Here is a 15,164-nt window from a genome sequence, read left to right on the forward strand (position 1 = left end):
AGATGAAATACAAGGTTGAGAAAGGTGGTTGCTTTGCTTTGCTTTGTTAAAATGGGGGAAGGAAGCACATGTTTCTGAGAAACCCCTTAGTTTGCTTGGCAGACCAGATGATAATAAAATTTTAATGGCTTGAGAGTTGAGCATGAGGCAGTTAAGTATGATCCTGAAAGGTATCAGAATTCCCAGACTGGCCAGGGAGATTATATGCAATAACTTTCAGTCGTACAGCCAGTATTTTATGAAGCTTTGAGATTGTTCTTTGATGTATGTAAATGGAAGAATTAGTGCTATAATAAGCAATTCTCAATAGCATAAAGAATGTTGTAGGAGCGATACTCCTGTTCAACAGAATATGATAAGGCAAAAATAGCCTCAGATGTACCCCTTGTGCTTCTTGTTGTTCCTTTGTGAAATAACTCTTGAAAATGAGAGTTATCCTTCCAGACAGGTGCCTGTCAACCAGGCATATCCACAGCAGAAACCAAAGGAAATGGTTATAGTGGACTACTGAAAACTCAGAAGCATAAACTACTGCAAATAATGAATGGCATGGTTAAAAAAACATAAAGTGCAAGGCATGAGTTGTCTAACTTTCTGCCTTCAAATGCACCCTCCAGTGTGACTTTTGTAATTCAAGCCAAGTTCATCGGCTACAGCTTGACTTCCACTAGCCCTGGGCTTCTTTTACAAATAAATTTCATTTATGCTCCTGAATTATTTAAAGTTGATGTAGAAGCAGGTCTCAAGGTCTCTTGAATATGCTCTTTGATATAGGAAAACCACAGCCTAGACGAAAGATGGGAAAGACCAATACACCTGAAAGGAACTAGAAAGTGATCTTGCTTGGTGGGGATACTAACTCTTGCCTTGCCTTTTCTTCAGAGGATGGCCATGGTCTCTGCAATGTCCTGGGTCCTGTATTTGTGGATAAGTGCCTGTGCTGTACTGCTCTGCCAAGGGTCCCTTCAGCAGACATTTCAGCAGCAGCATCTGCCCAGACCAGGTAAGATTATTTGCAGTGGATACTGCTAGAGATGCCAGAATAGGCCTGAGAATATGGATTATATGCAATCAGCTCACATTTAAAAATCTCATAATGTGGGCAACTTAATGTTTGCTTGTCTGGAAGGGAAGTACAGCACTTATTTAGGTTGCGTTTTTGTGTCTTTCTCTGTGTGTGAGACTTCTTTTTCCTACTTTACATTGGAAGGTCATTATGGGTAACTCAAACCATTGACAATTCAGTCTTTGCTTAATGCTCTGTGATATATGTGGTGGTGGTAGAAAGAAAATAAACCTTATTTTTTAAAAAAACACAGGTTACAGAGCTCAAGGTATAGCCTTCGTTGGCTGGGGAGTGGGCAACTGAGGCATCCCAGTGTTAAAAACAAATATCCACAAAGGGACCAGCGCTTAAATTATGGGTCTGGGAAAGGTAGGAAAAATCAAGGCAAAAGCAATATCTTTTCCCCAGTGGGTATATTTTAACACCTTGGAGGACCTATCAAAGAAAATATAAGCATATATTATACATGATTATATTATGGAGTTCTATGTATATTCTTAGTTCTATTTGTATAGCATTGTATCACTTGGACTTACACTCTGCTAAGTGAGTCTATAGTTGCAGCTATAAGTCATCTTTTGGAGACCCTTTACTATAATGCCCATGCTGTAGAATTATTTGTTCTCCCAAAATGATGGCACGGAGTGTGAACAATAGTGAAGCATTGCCTGAATTTGTCACAGATGGTGAGTTATGGTCATTCAGTGAAAAGATGTGCACTATTTCTAAAGATGCTTGGAGGCTGAAGGAAGGAAAAGGATATTTGTGTTGGAAATAGAAATTGATCAAGGAAAGATTGAGTCTAAGGCATTTCATTGCGCTATTCCTCAAGTGGAGATCAGCTATGCAATATTTCAAAACTGATTGTTTGTTTGGAACTTGCTTCATGGCTTTTGATTCAGGAAATGACCAGTCATATTGATCAATTATGAAGTATAGAAGACCACTCTATTGGAAATTTGGCTTTGAACAGAAGGGTTTAGGAAAACAAAATGACCATGGTGGGGCTTGTTTGTTTGGGCTTTGTTGTTCCAAGCTGAAATGACATGATACCATTTTTAAAACAAATCTTCTCTTAAAGATCAGATTTAAATGTATGAGAATGGATGGATGAAAGCATGGGTTCATACAGTGTGGACTGAGAATTTAATGTAGGATTCAACTTCAGAATTCACTGAATCTCCAATCTAGAATGGAATAGTCCGAGAAAGAATGACTAACAATAATTCATAAGGACAATAGAAAAATGTTTGATTGAAGAATTTTCCTAGATAAACTCAAGAATGGCAGGTTGCATTAGAGCACCCCTTTTCTCTATAGAAGCACTACTAGTACATCCATAATTTTAATAGAGAAGACAATCTCATTGGATTGCATTTGTTGTATTCAGGTTTAAGCTTTAAACATTGATTGTTCATGTATGACTTTATACCTCTAATGATTAAAATAACAATTATTAGAAGCAGAACTAGTTCAGATGTTTTCCTCTGGAATAACACCAAAAGAAGTATACTAAACATCTATAGATATAGAAATTTCTCTCTGTTATATGGCATTGATGATGACACAATGAATTAGCAAGTCCATAAATTTAAAAAAAAAATAGTGAAAAGCAAAAAGGAGATTTCATTTTTTGCAGAACCAGGTGAAACGAGTAACATGATGAAAAAAGAGGGGAAAAAATAAGAGATAGATATTCCCATGGCTTGGAGTATTTGCCTAAGCTTGAAAAATTGCCTCCTTTATTGAAGTAGAAGCGGATGGCATAGAGTGCATATAAAATGTTGAAGAAATGGGAAATATGACATGTCTTTCGCAGGGGCTGTGATATAGATAGAGTGAAGATTTTACAACTGTCTCATCACCTGCTTAGGAACAGCAGAGCTGTTCCTCTTGTGAGACTTTGAAGCAGTCAGCCTGCACCCTACATGAGTAAGATTGATGGTGTTCTGATCCAAGGCAACCAATTTCAGTCTCTCAAGGAATAATCTACTACTCTGACAGATGAGTGGAATTTGACAGAAATGCTCACAATGGTTTCACATTGCTACAAGTCGGCAGAGGGCAATGCTCAGAGGAACCTCTAGAAAGATATAGCTGCAAGGTTTTTTGAGAAGGTTCTGTTGGCATAATGTGAAAATTGTACACACAAACACATCTACATTAGTGATCTGACTGGATAATGCATGTGGGAGATATACCCAGCAAAGAATGAAAGTATGCTAATGATGGAAATGAACAGAGATTTTTAACATATTCAGCTTAGTCTCCAAGCAGTTGCTATTTTTCCAGACAGATATTATTAGGAATTCATCATTTACTCTCAATTAGCCACTTTGACTTAGCCACTGTTTAAGAAAGATTAAAATATTGCAGCAAGGGGAAAAAGGAATTAAAAATCAGACAAGCTGGATAAATAGATAATTTTTCTAATGTATGACTGTTGTTTTATGACACTTCTCTGTTTTTACTAGAATAAAACTAGCCATAATTGATTGTCAACTATATCTCCTCCTCCATGATCATGATCTACAATACTTCATTGCTAGTTTATAATCATTGTCATGCTCCCTAATTTTTAAGACACAAGAGTCTTTCTAAACAATTGAATTTGAGAGTAGAATTATCAAAGCACAATGAAATGGAAGAAGACAACTTGTCTGCTTGCATCCTTTCCTCTTTAACTTAAAGATCAGTGTATAGCATGTTAAATATTATAAAATGTAAACAACTTCTATTGTTCTTGAACTGAACTGTAAATGGGATTTATAAACATGGATTAACTTTAAAAGAAAAACCCTGAACGGTTAGTATAGCAAAATTGGAGCACAATGTTCAGTTGTTTTAATTAAATTTTATTGGCACAAAGACATGTAGGGCATGTTTGATAGTTTCTACTTCTGCTCTCAAAAAACAAGCTTAGATGTGGGATTTTCATGGTGAAACACATGCTGTTTCAATTCCATGGCTCCCCTGTAGTGGTTCTATTTGTCCTCTTTAGCACCTGGCTTTCTGTTGGTTATATTCAACCTTTCTCTTGGAATCTGAGTCCAATGAATTGGAAACAAACAAAAATACTTAAAGAAAATAAAAAAAATAAGAAAAGGGAAGGGTTACCACAGCCATCATTTTCTTGGTTTGTTTAGCACATGCTAGCTTCAAATATCTGTAATGCAATTTTGATGTACAACATCTGCTGCAAAAAAGCAGGAATTAATCTCTTTGCTTTCATTTTTGTTACCAATGTGAAAATGACAACATGACAGTTAATCACCAGTCTCAGCAATTGTAGGCTGTGCTTGCACAGTACATTCACTCATGAGTACCTGGAATATACCTATTTTGCTTGATTTTATGAGTACACAGAACATACTGATGCTCAAAGAAATCATACAAACTGCATTCAGAAAACACACTTGGCTAATCTTGGATTCAAGATTTGTGGTCTTTATTTGTCAGACACAACTGGAATCTGCTACACTTGCTCTGATAAGTGCAATAAAATGTCTGCTTTGAGGTAGGGGTGCAAAACTGCACAAGGGGAGAACAACTATGGTCATTCAAAAGTCTTTTAAATGTATACAGGAGGACATACAGGGAATAGACTTGAGAATGACGTCACAAATGTCACAACAATAGAATAAGCCACAATCAGATATCCAAACATCCAAAGGCATTAGAAGCATAGAGGAAATTATAAGTACAAGCAGAAGGAATGTAAGAGAAAACATCAATCTACTAGTTACTGAATTAATAAACAAGAGCAGTCTTCCCCAAGCTAGAGCTTTCACATCTTCTGAAATATAATTCTCATTATCCATAGCTAACCTGGTAGGAGATAACAAGATTTGTAGTTCAGTATACGTGGATGCTAATATATTGTGGAAGGCCAAGCTAGAAGGATAAATTACTTCTTAATTTTTCGCTTTAACCCCTGGTAGAATAAAAGAGCAACAGTGGAATAATGATAATAATCTACCTTAGAGTTTGAGGATTGACTTTTACTTAAGGTTGTTAACCTTTTGGTTTCAAAACTAATGAGCAGGGAGAGGCAGCAAGTAGATGGGATTAGGTTGTCTATTAGAAACTTCACTGTCCCATAAAATGTAGTGATGGAGAAATTTCTATTGCACCGGAAATGCATGATAGGAATACTACTTCTATTCTACTTCTTTTGATGCTCTCTGTTCATATTGTCCAGTGTAGGGGTTCCCAACACCCAGTCTGTGAACTGGTACTGGGCTGAGGCATGCCAGCAACCGGTCTGCACAAACAAGCAAAGCCCCATCTATGGGATGCAGGCAGCACATAATACCATGCACTCTCCAGTCCATGGAAAAACCTTTCTCCACGGAACTGGCCCCTGGTGCCCAAAGGTTTGGGGACCTCTGTATTAGTGTGCAAGGTAGTTTGCACTTGACCAGAAAATTCACAGAATATGAAAATCTGCCCTGAAAGGGTGAAGGCCTTAAGTGCCCAGCCTGTTCTTTCTGGTCCCTTGTCATTTGCAATGTTAGATACATTTTCTGGCCCTCTTCCACACTGACACATCAGTCTTGGCTTTCTTCAAGTGCAAATTTGGAAGCCTGGGTAATTCAACCAGAGCTTTTCAGCACTCAGAGCTGTTTGTGTATTTGCTGTCATTACTACAAGAAGGCATTGCTTTGATTCTTCAGGCCTCAGGAAAATTACAAACTGGCAAATGCATCCCTCAAAGGCGCGATCTGCTCTGGTTGTTTCAGATACTTGCCTTTAATTATTAGCTTGTATAGACTTACCATGAGTGAAAAGGTATATTTTCCACTTAAGAATAAATGAGCTGGTTCCTTTATTATCATATTATTTTTGTCTTTCCTCTTCCTGCTGTTGCAGCAAACAGATTTTTTTTAAAAAAGAAAAATATATTTTCATTTCTAGTCCATCACAAAAATGAGGTTTGCTAAGAACAAGGTTTTGCCGCCTCCTGGGATTTTATATTTTTCACTAACTTTGGAGGCTCAAAACAGAGCTGTTCTGTAGTGCTAAACTTTATTTAAGAATTATAATAGTGTGAGAAACTTCTTCCAGTTTGTTTTGGGCAGGTAATTGCAGGTTGGAATACATAGGTGCTATGTTATTTTCTGAAATAAATATTGTCCTGTTGAAGAATGTTGGCTATGAACAAATATGTAGGCTGCATGATTTGGACTATTCCTTCTAAAAGAAAAGAAAGAATGAAATATGTCCATACATTCTCTATAAATGAATGTTGTGTGTATACCAACAAACATTCATGTGCCACTGACCTCCTTTTTTGGTCTTCTATTGTTGTAATATCTCCACATCACTTCTTTCTTTATTTGTAGCATCTAAAGAGAGGAAATTGAAAATTTGTAGAGGCTTCTGCCTTTCAGTAACAATTCAGCAGTAATTGTAAACTCAGTTTTATTACATTTTCTGTAGAATCATATAATAGAGAAGAAGGTCTGTCTGGATATGTAACTGAACACCCAGACCAGGAATTTAGGAATAGCTTTCCTAAAAGGTTAAAGATGAAATCTTGTTTATACATTTGCATGGAAGTCCTATGAACATCAGTACGCTATGTTCCTAATAACTCTTTTAATTAAGATAATACTTTTTATATTAAGGGAATTTCATCAACCCAATTAGATTCAAAGTTCCCAAACTTATAAATCATGGGTTATTAGAATAAACCTGGTGATGATATACTTCTCTCTTCCTCCCCATTCTTTCCTTTAAATTTAACAAGGCCGGTGTAATTTTAAAGCTTGTTGGAAATCTGAATCAAACTAGAATCAGGAAACTGTTTCTTCATACTGATACAAGACAAACAGGTCACACTATTATCTATTTTTAGACAGATGCACTATTACTTATCTTTTCTATGAAGATAACAGCTGTAAATTTACAGAAACATTAAGTGTTTAAACATGGGATACCTTTTAGAACTTGTGATGGATTGGCATTTCAAATATTTATGTGTGTCAGGTTATTATAATTATAGCAGACAAAAGATTGTGCTATTTCTTTAGCATCCTTCCAAAGAGACTATGATACAATTAGGAGATCCCTCAAGGAGGGGGACTGACTTTCCCAAAGAATCCAAAGCACAGTCTTATATAGTGAAATTCTCTTATTCCTTCTGAATTTGTATGTCATACTTCAAAGCAAAGTGGTTTCTTGATTTGCAACTTGAGCCCAAAAGAAACTGCACATGTTAATTGTGAATAAAAGAGGGACAAGTTTTCAGGTCTTCATGTTCAACTCACAATATCAGTAAGAGCCCTGGTGGCGCAATGATTAGAATGCAGTATTGCAGGTTGACTGCCCACTGCCAGGAGTTTGATACTGACTGACTCGAGGTTGACTCAGCCTTCCATCCTTCCGAGGTCAGTAAAATGAGGACCTAGATTGTTGGGGCCAATAGGATGACGCTGTAAACCACTTAGAGAGGGCTGTAAAGCACTACAAAGCAGTATATGCCTAAGTGCTATTGCTATTGCTATCAGAGTCAGCCCAAGGATATGGTGTCTAGGGCAAAGGCTTCAGGAGGTTTGGGAGCACAGTATGGGAACAACCCATATTTAACTAGGTTTGAAACAATTTTAGGTATCTTCTGTTGCTAAAGCAAATCACTAGCATGCACGGGGAATTAGACAGCTTGCTCTGTTTTGCACACCATCCCTCCAGTTGTCAAATGCCTATTGAACCACATGGAGACTTATAATGGGCTCTAATTGTTTCTGCTGTAATGATGCACACATCAATATATCAGGCTGTAAATACCCCAGTTTTGTCCCATTTAAAATTTTCTTTCAGGCTATATTAGAATATGCTTTCAAATTTTGTTGTGCTTTCAACAAAATCTTGCTTTGTTGAATCATGCAGTTTACTCCGCTCTTTCCTCGTTTCATTCTACTGCCTCTCCTGCCTTCCATTCAGTATTCTAAAATTGCTAAGCAGAATTTCTTTTCCATTTATGTCTCTATTTAGGGTGGTTTCTTGTTTCTGAGACTTCACAAGTTTCCTCCAATCACAATAACCCCATCTTCTTGAGTCTCAGTCACCCTTGGTTTGTACTGCTGTTATAACTCATTGTATAGATGGAATATCTGTCATAATGTCATCTCAGATCTGAAATTCACGAATAGGATTCTGATGGAGGAAAGAGAGAACAAGACATTTGTGGACCACAGAAAATAAAATGTTGTTAAAAGCTATTGATCAAAAATAAATGGAAGTGCTGGGCTGCTTTGATACAATAGAATATTGTATATAATAGACTGTATAGAATATTGAATAGAATAGATTGTGGAAAACCTGACAGTAATTTTTTTTTGTTATTTTGAGGAAGGCCTAAAAGGGAGACAACACTGAACAATCTTTACAAACTTTCTCCTCAAACTATTGTTCCACCCACATTGGTATGATTTGCCCCAATCTACCTCATCTCCATCAGCCTTCCAAAGATTTTAAGTTGGTTAGCAAATGTTCCCACCCACCCTTGCACTTTAAGAGCAACAAACATTTTCAGAACATTTTTCAAGGTGTTATTTATTTCACTCACATTTCAAGATGTTATTTATTTGTTTATTTCCAAAATACATTAGTCACTGTATAGCTGCAGGTTAATAAAATGTATTAATCATGCTTAGAGTGTTATAGCAACGGAAAGAGCTAAGATGCACATTAAAAACTTGGCAAAACAGTAAAATAAAGTAATGTATCGTAGAACAGATACAGAAATTTAAGGTTCTCTTGGAAGAATAGAAGATGCTCTTGGCTGGTGTATCTAAAAATCTAAGTTGTTTCATTTTCAGAAATAATATAATATGATGTTAATTCTTTTTGAATATTACATTGACTGTGCATGTTTTCTTTTCCAATATGTTTTTTTTAAAAAAACAACTGGCTGACTCGCAAGTTTCTACATCATCTGTAAGTTTCGTAATGATCAAACTAGGACATTTCTATATTCATTATTCTTTAGATTCATATCCTGGCTTTCTTTTAGAACACAGGTGGGGAATAATGCCCCTTTTGTGACTTGTTGCCTTCAACTCCCAGAGTTATATTACACTGTGTGAGCAGGTTTTTACTGCTGCAGTCCAAGATTTTATAATAGTAAACTTTACCAAAAAGCAACACTTTGGAATGAAATTCTTTGCTTGAACAAATTAAATATATCACTTGAATCTCAGATACTTTCTGTTTAATTATTGTGAGTTTGATGTGGTTTTGACCATGTTCAGTTTCTGTTGTGTTCCAGCCTACCACCGTCCCAGTTTGCTTCAAGGACAACCCCTTTTTTCTTTTTAAATCAATAGGCTGGAAAAACCCAACCCAAATTTATTTACAGTTCCAAATAATAAAGTCCTTCAAACAAAAAAGCAGCAGAATATTTTCCTTAACAAAAATAAATGATTCAAACCTCAAACAAGAGTCAAACAGGAAGATTAGCAAGAACAGACCGGGATTTTCTTTGGATTTCTATGAACGGTTGCCTTCAGCAACCAGCACCACTCAACACCTTCCCCTTTTATTAACAGCCCTAAGCCGTGGCTTCTCAATGCCTTCTCCTCCTTTTGCTGAGTTGCTTCATAGACTTCCTCTGCTCTGTTCAACTCCCTTCTGCTTCTAGCATCTCTAAACAGTTTCAGCTGTGACTCCTCTGAGTCTGAACTCTCCTCCTCACACAGCTGAGCCTCATAACGAACACAACTAGAGGGGTCCGGGTCTTTCTCTGACTGAGAGCCCTGTAATGCATCAGAGCCTCCCTCTGACACCAAAGGCTCTCCAAACCCCGCTCCTCCTCCTGCTTTGCAATATATGTATATTCAGAAAAAGTACATGTATGTGTTTTAAGTAGTATACATTTAAAAAAACCTGAAAATGAAGAAAGAGGATGAAACCATTGGTGGGACAATTTGAAACTGAATTTGGCAGTACTGTCCTTTTCTCTTAAGTTGCTTGCAATAATATTATAAAACTTAATACAAAGTGATTTTGTGTTTGTGTCCATAGAGAGGCTTTCCTATATGTATTTTTGTTGATTACAGTTGACACATATAATATTTATGTTATAATAAGCATATGGAAATAGGAAATAGAAAAGCCAGGGTCCTGCCTTTTCACCAGTTGTTTGCTCTCACAAAATTACTTCTCTCAAATCTGTCTTTCTGTGTCCACTATTTCTCAGAACAATCAAGCACAAGTGATCCTGCTTCTGGCATCAATGTAATAAATAATTCTCTTTTTGTATATGGAGAAAGGAATCTCAAATGTTGAGATGTGAGTAAGAGAATAAGGTCTCAATCCATAGGTGGTTGATTTAGACAGAAAGATGTTATGGGATACCTCTTATACCCAAGTTGAAGTCTTCCCTCTGTCTCTGATTTTCAGAAATACATATATAGACATGTCATCAGGTGTATCTTTCTCAAAATAAGGTTGTATAAAGGAGGTTGGATTTGAAGATTTGAGGTTGTATAAAGATGGTATTTCTGCTTCTGGAGTGATCTGAAGAACTTGTCTAGGTGAACCACCTCTGGGAATGATAACAAATTATCTATTGTTTAGTTAATGATTGCTAGCAAAAGGGTGTGTTTCTTATCCAAACCAGACGTTGTAGGATAAGAATAAAGAATGAAAAGATGCTTTTGCTATTTTGTTTATTTGAGAATGCTTTGACAGTTCTGCATGACTGTTCACTTTGATGTAGAGATCACCTTAGGCATTGCATTTTGGAAATTTCAGAGAATGGTGCTAACACCCTGAACTAAGAATTCAGCTCTCATTTCAAAGTTCCTCATTGCCCTTCCTACCAGCAGGACAAGATAAAACTTTTTTTGAGCATGAAGAAGGTGATCATGGTTAGTGACTGTGAGGTGATCAATCAGGCTAGCACCAGGAAGTGTTCTGTGTCTTAGTTGTTGATGATAGATGATAGTGTGTCTTCATCTACTTCTGAGGAAGGAACATATGGAAAAATCTGGTCCTTTAGATATCCTGAATGCCATCCATTTAGGTTTGTGTAGGTAATAATTCTCACTTCAAAGTGTTTGTGTTATTAACTGGTCTTTCTGAGCTGTAGAATGTGTTGAATGATTTTATAGTTCTTCCTCAACTATAAAATGTGTTCTAATTAAGTTTTGAACAGCCAGGTGGAGCTGTGACTTTCAGCTCATTCCTATCAATTCACACTTTCCTATTGTCTCTGCAGTCACTTCAGACAAAGGATTTTAAAACGTGCTTTGTTTCCTTCATGTGTTGGAATGCCGTCTTTTCTTGAGTAAGAGTAATTACTGGTTCAAAGAAATTGCCCAAACAGATATTAATCCCAAAAGATGATCCATTAAAAAAATTCTAAATATTGTTTAGGATTTTATTTTTTTCTTTCTGTTTCTGGGTTCTTTCCTGGTTCTTCTCCCCAAATCACTTCTGTACTCTGTGAGGAATAGAAAGTAGCTACGCATCAAATAAAAACTTAAAATTAATTTCTTGTGGATTTCAATGTTTTTATGAGATAGGGGCAACATTTTATAAGGAGCTGGGCATACTTATGGAATAAAAATAAATTAATGAATGCTACCATCTGTTTCTCTCTCAGAAAGCAATTAATGGATTCCTTTTAAAAAATAAACACATGCACACGCACACACACACACACACACACACACGTATACAAACATACTTCCCTGTCCTTTTAATCAAGTTCTATCACAATAAATTAAAAGTTCTACTTCAGTGTTTTACCTCACTGCAGTAAAATGTCCACTGGATAAAAAAAAAATCAAAATTTAAGTTCATGTCAGATTTATTTGTTTTCCTTGCTTGATCCAAAGCATATTACTATATAGAACTGTGCCTTTATATTGCAATTTGAACTTGGTGCAAAATAGGCTTAAATGGGGGAGAAATTATACAGGTTCGCATCCCACCAGGCTCAAGGTTGACTCAGCCTTCCATCCTTCCGAGGTAGGTAAAATGAGGACCCAGATTGTTGGGGGCAATTAAGCTGACTTTGTAATAATGCCGCTTGGGGTGTGTGTGAAAGCCCTAATAAGCAGGCATATACATAGAATGAAGGCTACTGCTAAGCTTGTAAGCCGCCCTGAGTCTTCGGAGAAGGGCGGGATATAAATGGAATTAAAATAAAATAAATAAAAATAAATAAAATAAATTTATAATAGTGTAGTTACTGGAGAAAAAAGTCAGATTAACTATTTTATTATGATTCCTTATTTGAATATGTAACTGAAATGTGTAAATCAGGGAGACTGCAGACAATTGGTGAGGTGTACAAGGAAAGGGAAAATATCCAAATATTAGGTATGTGATAACTAACAAGTGCGAGAATACTTATAATCCACGAGAGTTTCTCTGAAGTTCTTTTCCCTTCAGAAATAATTTCTAAACCACATTTGCTTTTATAATTAAAACTAATCGGGAGAATGCCAGAGAATACCCGTCAGTATTTCTAACAGACTGGATGAGTAACAAAATGCTGCTAGAAATATTTCCAAGGATATCAACGAGGTTTTCCCTCCTGCTCCCCATTTTTCATCATGAAACAGACTTTAAAAGATACATGGTTATTGTTAAAGCTATGTGACATTGAAAAAGATCTCAGGAAGCTGGGGATAGATTAATAGCACAAACTAGAAAGAAGCCATATTCAAGCAATCTACCTTCCCATAGATGAGCAGTTTGTCATACTCATAAAAAGTGCATACACTTTCCTCTGAATTCATCGAGAATCCAATGTTCAGATTAAAAGACTTGGTTGGTCTTGGGCCGAACCAACTAGAAGCTACTTCTCAGCCATCTTACAGAGTTTCAGACATGTTTCAGAAATGAAGTGAAGTATTTTTGTAGGAATTAGAATGACTGAAGCTTAGCTTTCCTCAGAAATCCTTATTATGAGGCCTTTTAAAGATATTCCAAACACTTCCCCTTGTAAAATGCTCCATGATATTCTGGAAGCTATTTATTTATTTGACAACTTTAGAGGCTTCTCATCTCATTTTCAGAGCTATCATTACAGTAGAGCTACCAGGTTTGGGGTTCCAAAATTTCAGACAATTATTAAATGGCAACAAAGAATAACAGAGTAACAGAGTTGGGAAGAACCTCAGAGGTCTTCTAGTCTCATTCCTGCTCAAACAGGAAACCCTATAACATTTCAGACAAATGGTTGTTCTTCTTAAAAACCTCTACAAATTCTCGAGGCAAGCCGTTCCACTGATTAATTGTTCTGTCAGCAAATTTTTTCCTTATTTCTGGGTTGGTTCTCTCCTTGATTAGTTTCCATTCCTTGCTTCTTGTTCTGCCTTCAGGTGCATTGGAGAATAAGCTGATCCCCCTCTTCTCAACATCTGTGGTGGCATAGTGATTAGAATGCCGTAGTGCAGGCTACTTCTGCTGACTGCTGGCTGCCAGCAGTTTGGCAGTTTGATTCTCAGCAGCTTACATCCTTCCATCCTTCCATCCTTCTGAGGATGGTAAAATGAGGAGCCAGATTGTTGGGGGCAATAGGCTGACTCTGTAAACTGCTTAGACAGGGCTGTAAAGCATTGTGAAGCAGTATATAAGTCTAAGTGCTATTGCTATACTATATAAGAAAGTTCCTGTATTTCTTTTATACCAATTAATAAGGGTTTGGATTAGTGCAGCCCAAAGGTTGACTCAGCCTTCCATCCTTCCGAGGTAGGTAAAATGAGGACCCAGATTGTTGGGGGCAATTAAGCTGACTTTGTAATAATGCCACTTGGGTGTGTGTGTGAAAGCCCTAATAAGCAGGCATATACATAGAATGAAGGCTACTGCTAAGCTTGTAAGCCGCCCTGAGTCTTCGGAGAAGGGCGGGATATAAATGGAATTTTTTAAAAAAATCTGCTAGTCCTAATTACAATTATTATTCATTATGTGCTACTAGCTTGGTGTAGATGCATAGTCACCACATAGGTTTCCCCCAGGATGGTTTTTTCTCAGTTTGGTTTCTTCAGATCTTTTAATGTTGCACCCTTTTCTGCTGTTACTCACCTGGCTTCTGATCATCCTCTTTTCTTTCTTTCTTTCTTTCCATCTTTCCATCTCAAGAGAGCTCAGTCTTTGCCTAATATGTCCAAAATATAATAATTTGAATTTGGTCATTTGTGCTTCAGATGAGAAATCTGAACTGATTCCTTCTCTGAAGCTTTAATTGTACTGCATTCTAATTAAACAGCATAGAAGTGGGATGAATAATTTCTTAGTAGCCATCCCAAAAGAAATGCAGTAAGAGGAGGAAAATGTATTACTTAGTTACCCCTTTCAATCTGACTTGCTAGACTATGGGGTTTGGGGGACATTAGCAAATATATATTTGAATGTGTGTGTCTCTCTCTCTGACTGTGTACTATATATTTATAAGTGTGTGAGTATAATGTAAACATTTTTGGACCTCAAGATGTAGAGACCATATGGTAGGCATATCCATAAAATGACCATGAACATTCATAAAAGAGTCAGTTACCAGAAACTAGCACATTGCTGCTAATTAATATGATGTTGCAGGCTTCTGTTTTATTTTGCAGCATACCAGCTTCCTAATTTATATTATTTAATTAAAATGTTTTTTTTTTCAAATAAGCTGAAATACAGACATTGATAGGCATCAACGAAATGCTTTGGAAATAGAGAATATCTATAAAGACCAAATGAAAGATGCTTTATTCAAAAATATATGCAAAGATTTAAGGCAGACATGTCAAACTCGTGACATCATGTGATGTTGCGTAATGTATTGGGACAGTTTTACCACTGCCGGCAATGGGGTGGGTGCGGCTTCCAGATGATGTGTCCGGTCCATGGGCCGGCAGTTTGACACCCCTGATTTAAGGGGATCTCCTATTCCTTCATGGCTCAGGGGAGAAGAAACCAAGAATCCTCAATGCAATGATTTTCATGTCTGCTTAGCAATATCTCCTGCTGGATCCAGACAGGTTTCTCTCCAGATGTGTACGTTTAAAGAATCAGCAAAATCTTTCAGATAAAGCACTTAAGATAAACCACTTTGGAAAGCCACTTGCTAATTCAATTTCTTCTCAACCTA

General features: G+C 36.8%; 1 protein-coding gene across 1 annotated transcript in view; it reads left to right on the forward strand.

The window, feature by feature from the left end:
* Positions 1–885: 885 nt before the first annotated feature.
* TAFA1 (TAFA chemokine like family member 1) overlaps positions 886–15,164 on the forward strand; it is a gene marked incomplete at both ends in the record, with an annotated part of 461,414 nt that continues 447,135 nt past the window's right edge. The window contains one exon of the mRNA XM_083353341.1: positions 886–1,003. Coding sequence (XP_083209467.1) covers positions 886–1,003 — 118 coding nt within the window. The remainder of the gene's footprint in view (positions 1,004–15,164) is intronic.

The sequence above is a fragment of the Vipera ursinii genome (assembly GCF_947247035.1).
Source record: "Vipera ursinii genome assembly, chromosome: 2".
Classification (NCBI taxonomy): Eukaryota; Metazoa; Chordata; class Lepidosauria; order Squamata; family Viperidae; genus Vipera; species Vipera ursinii.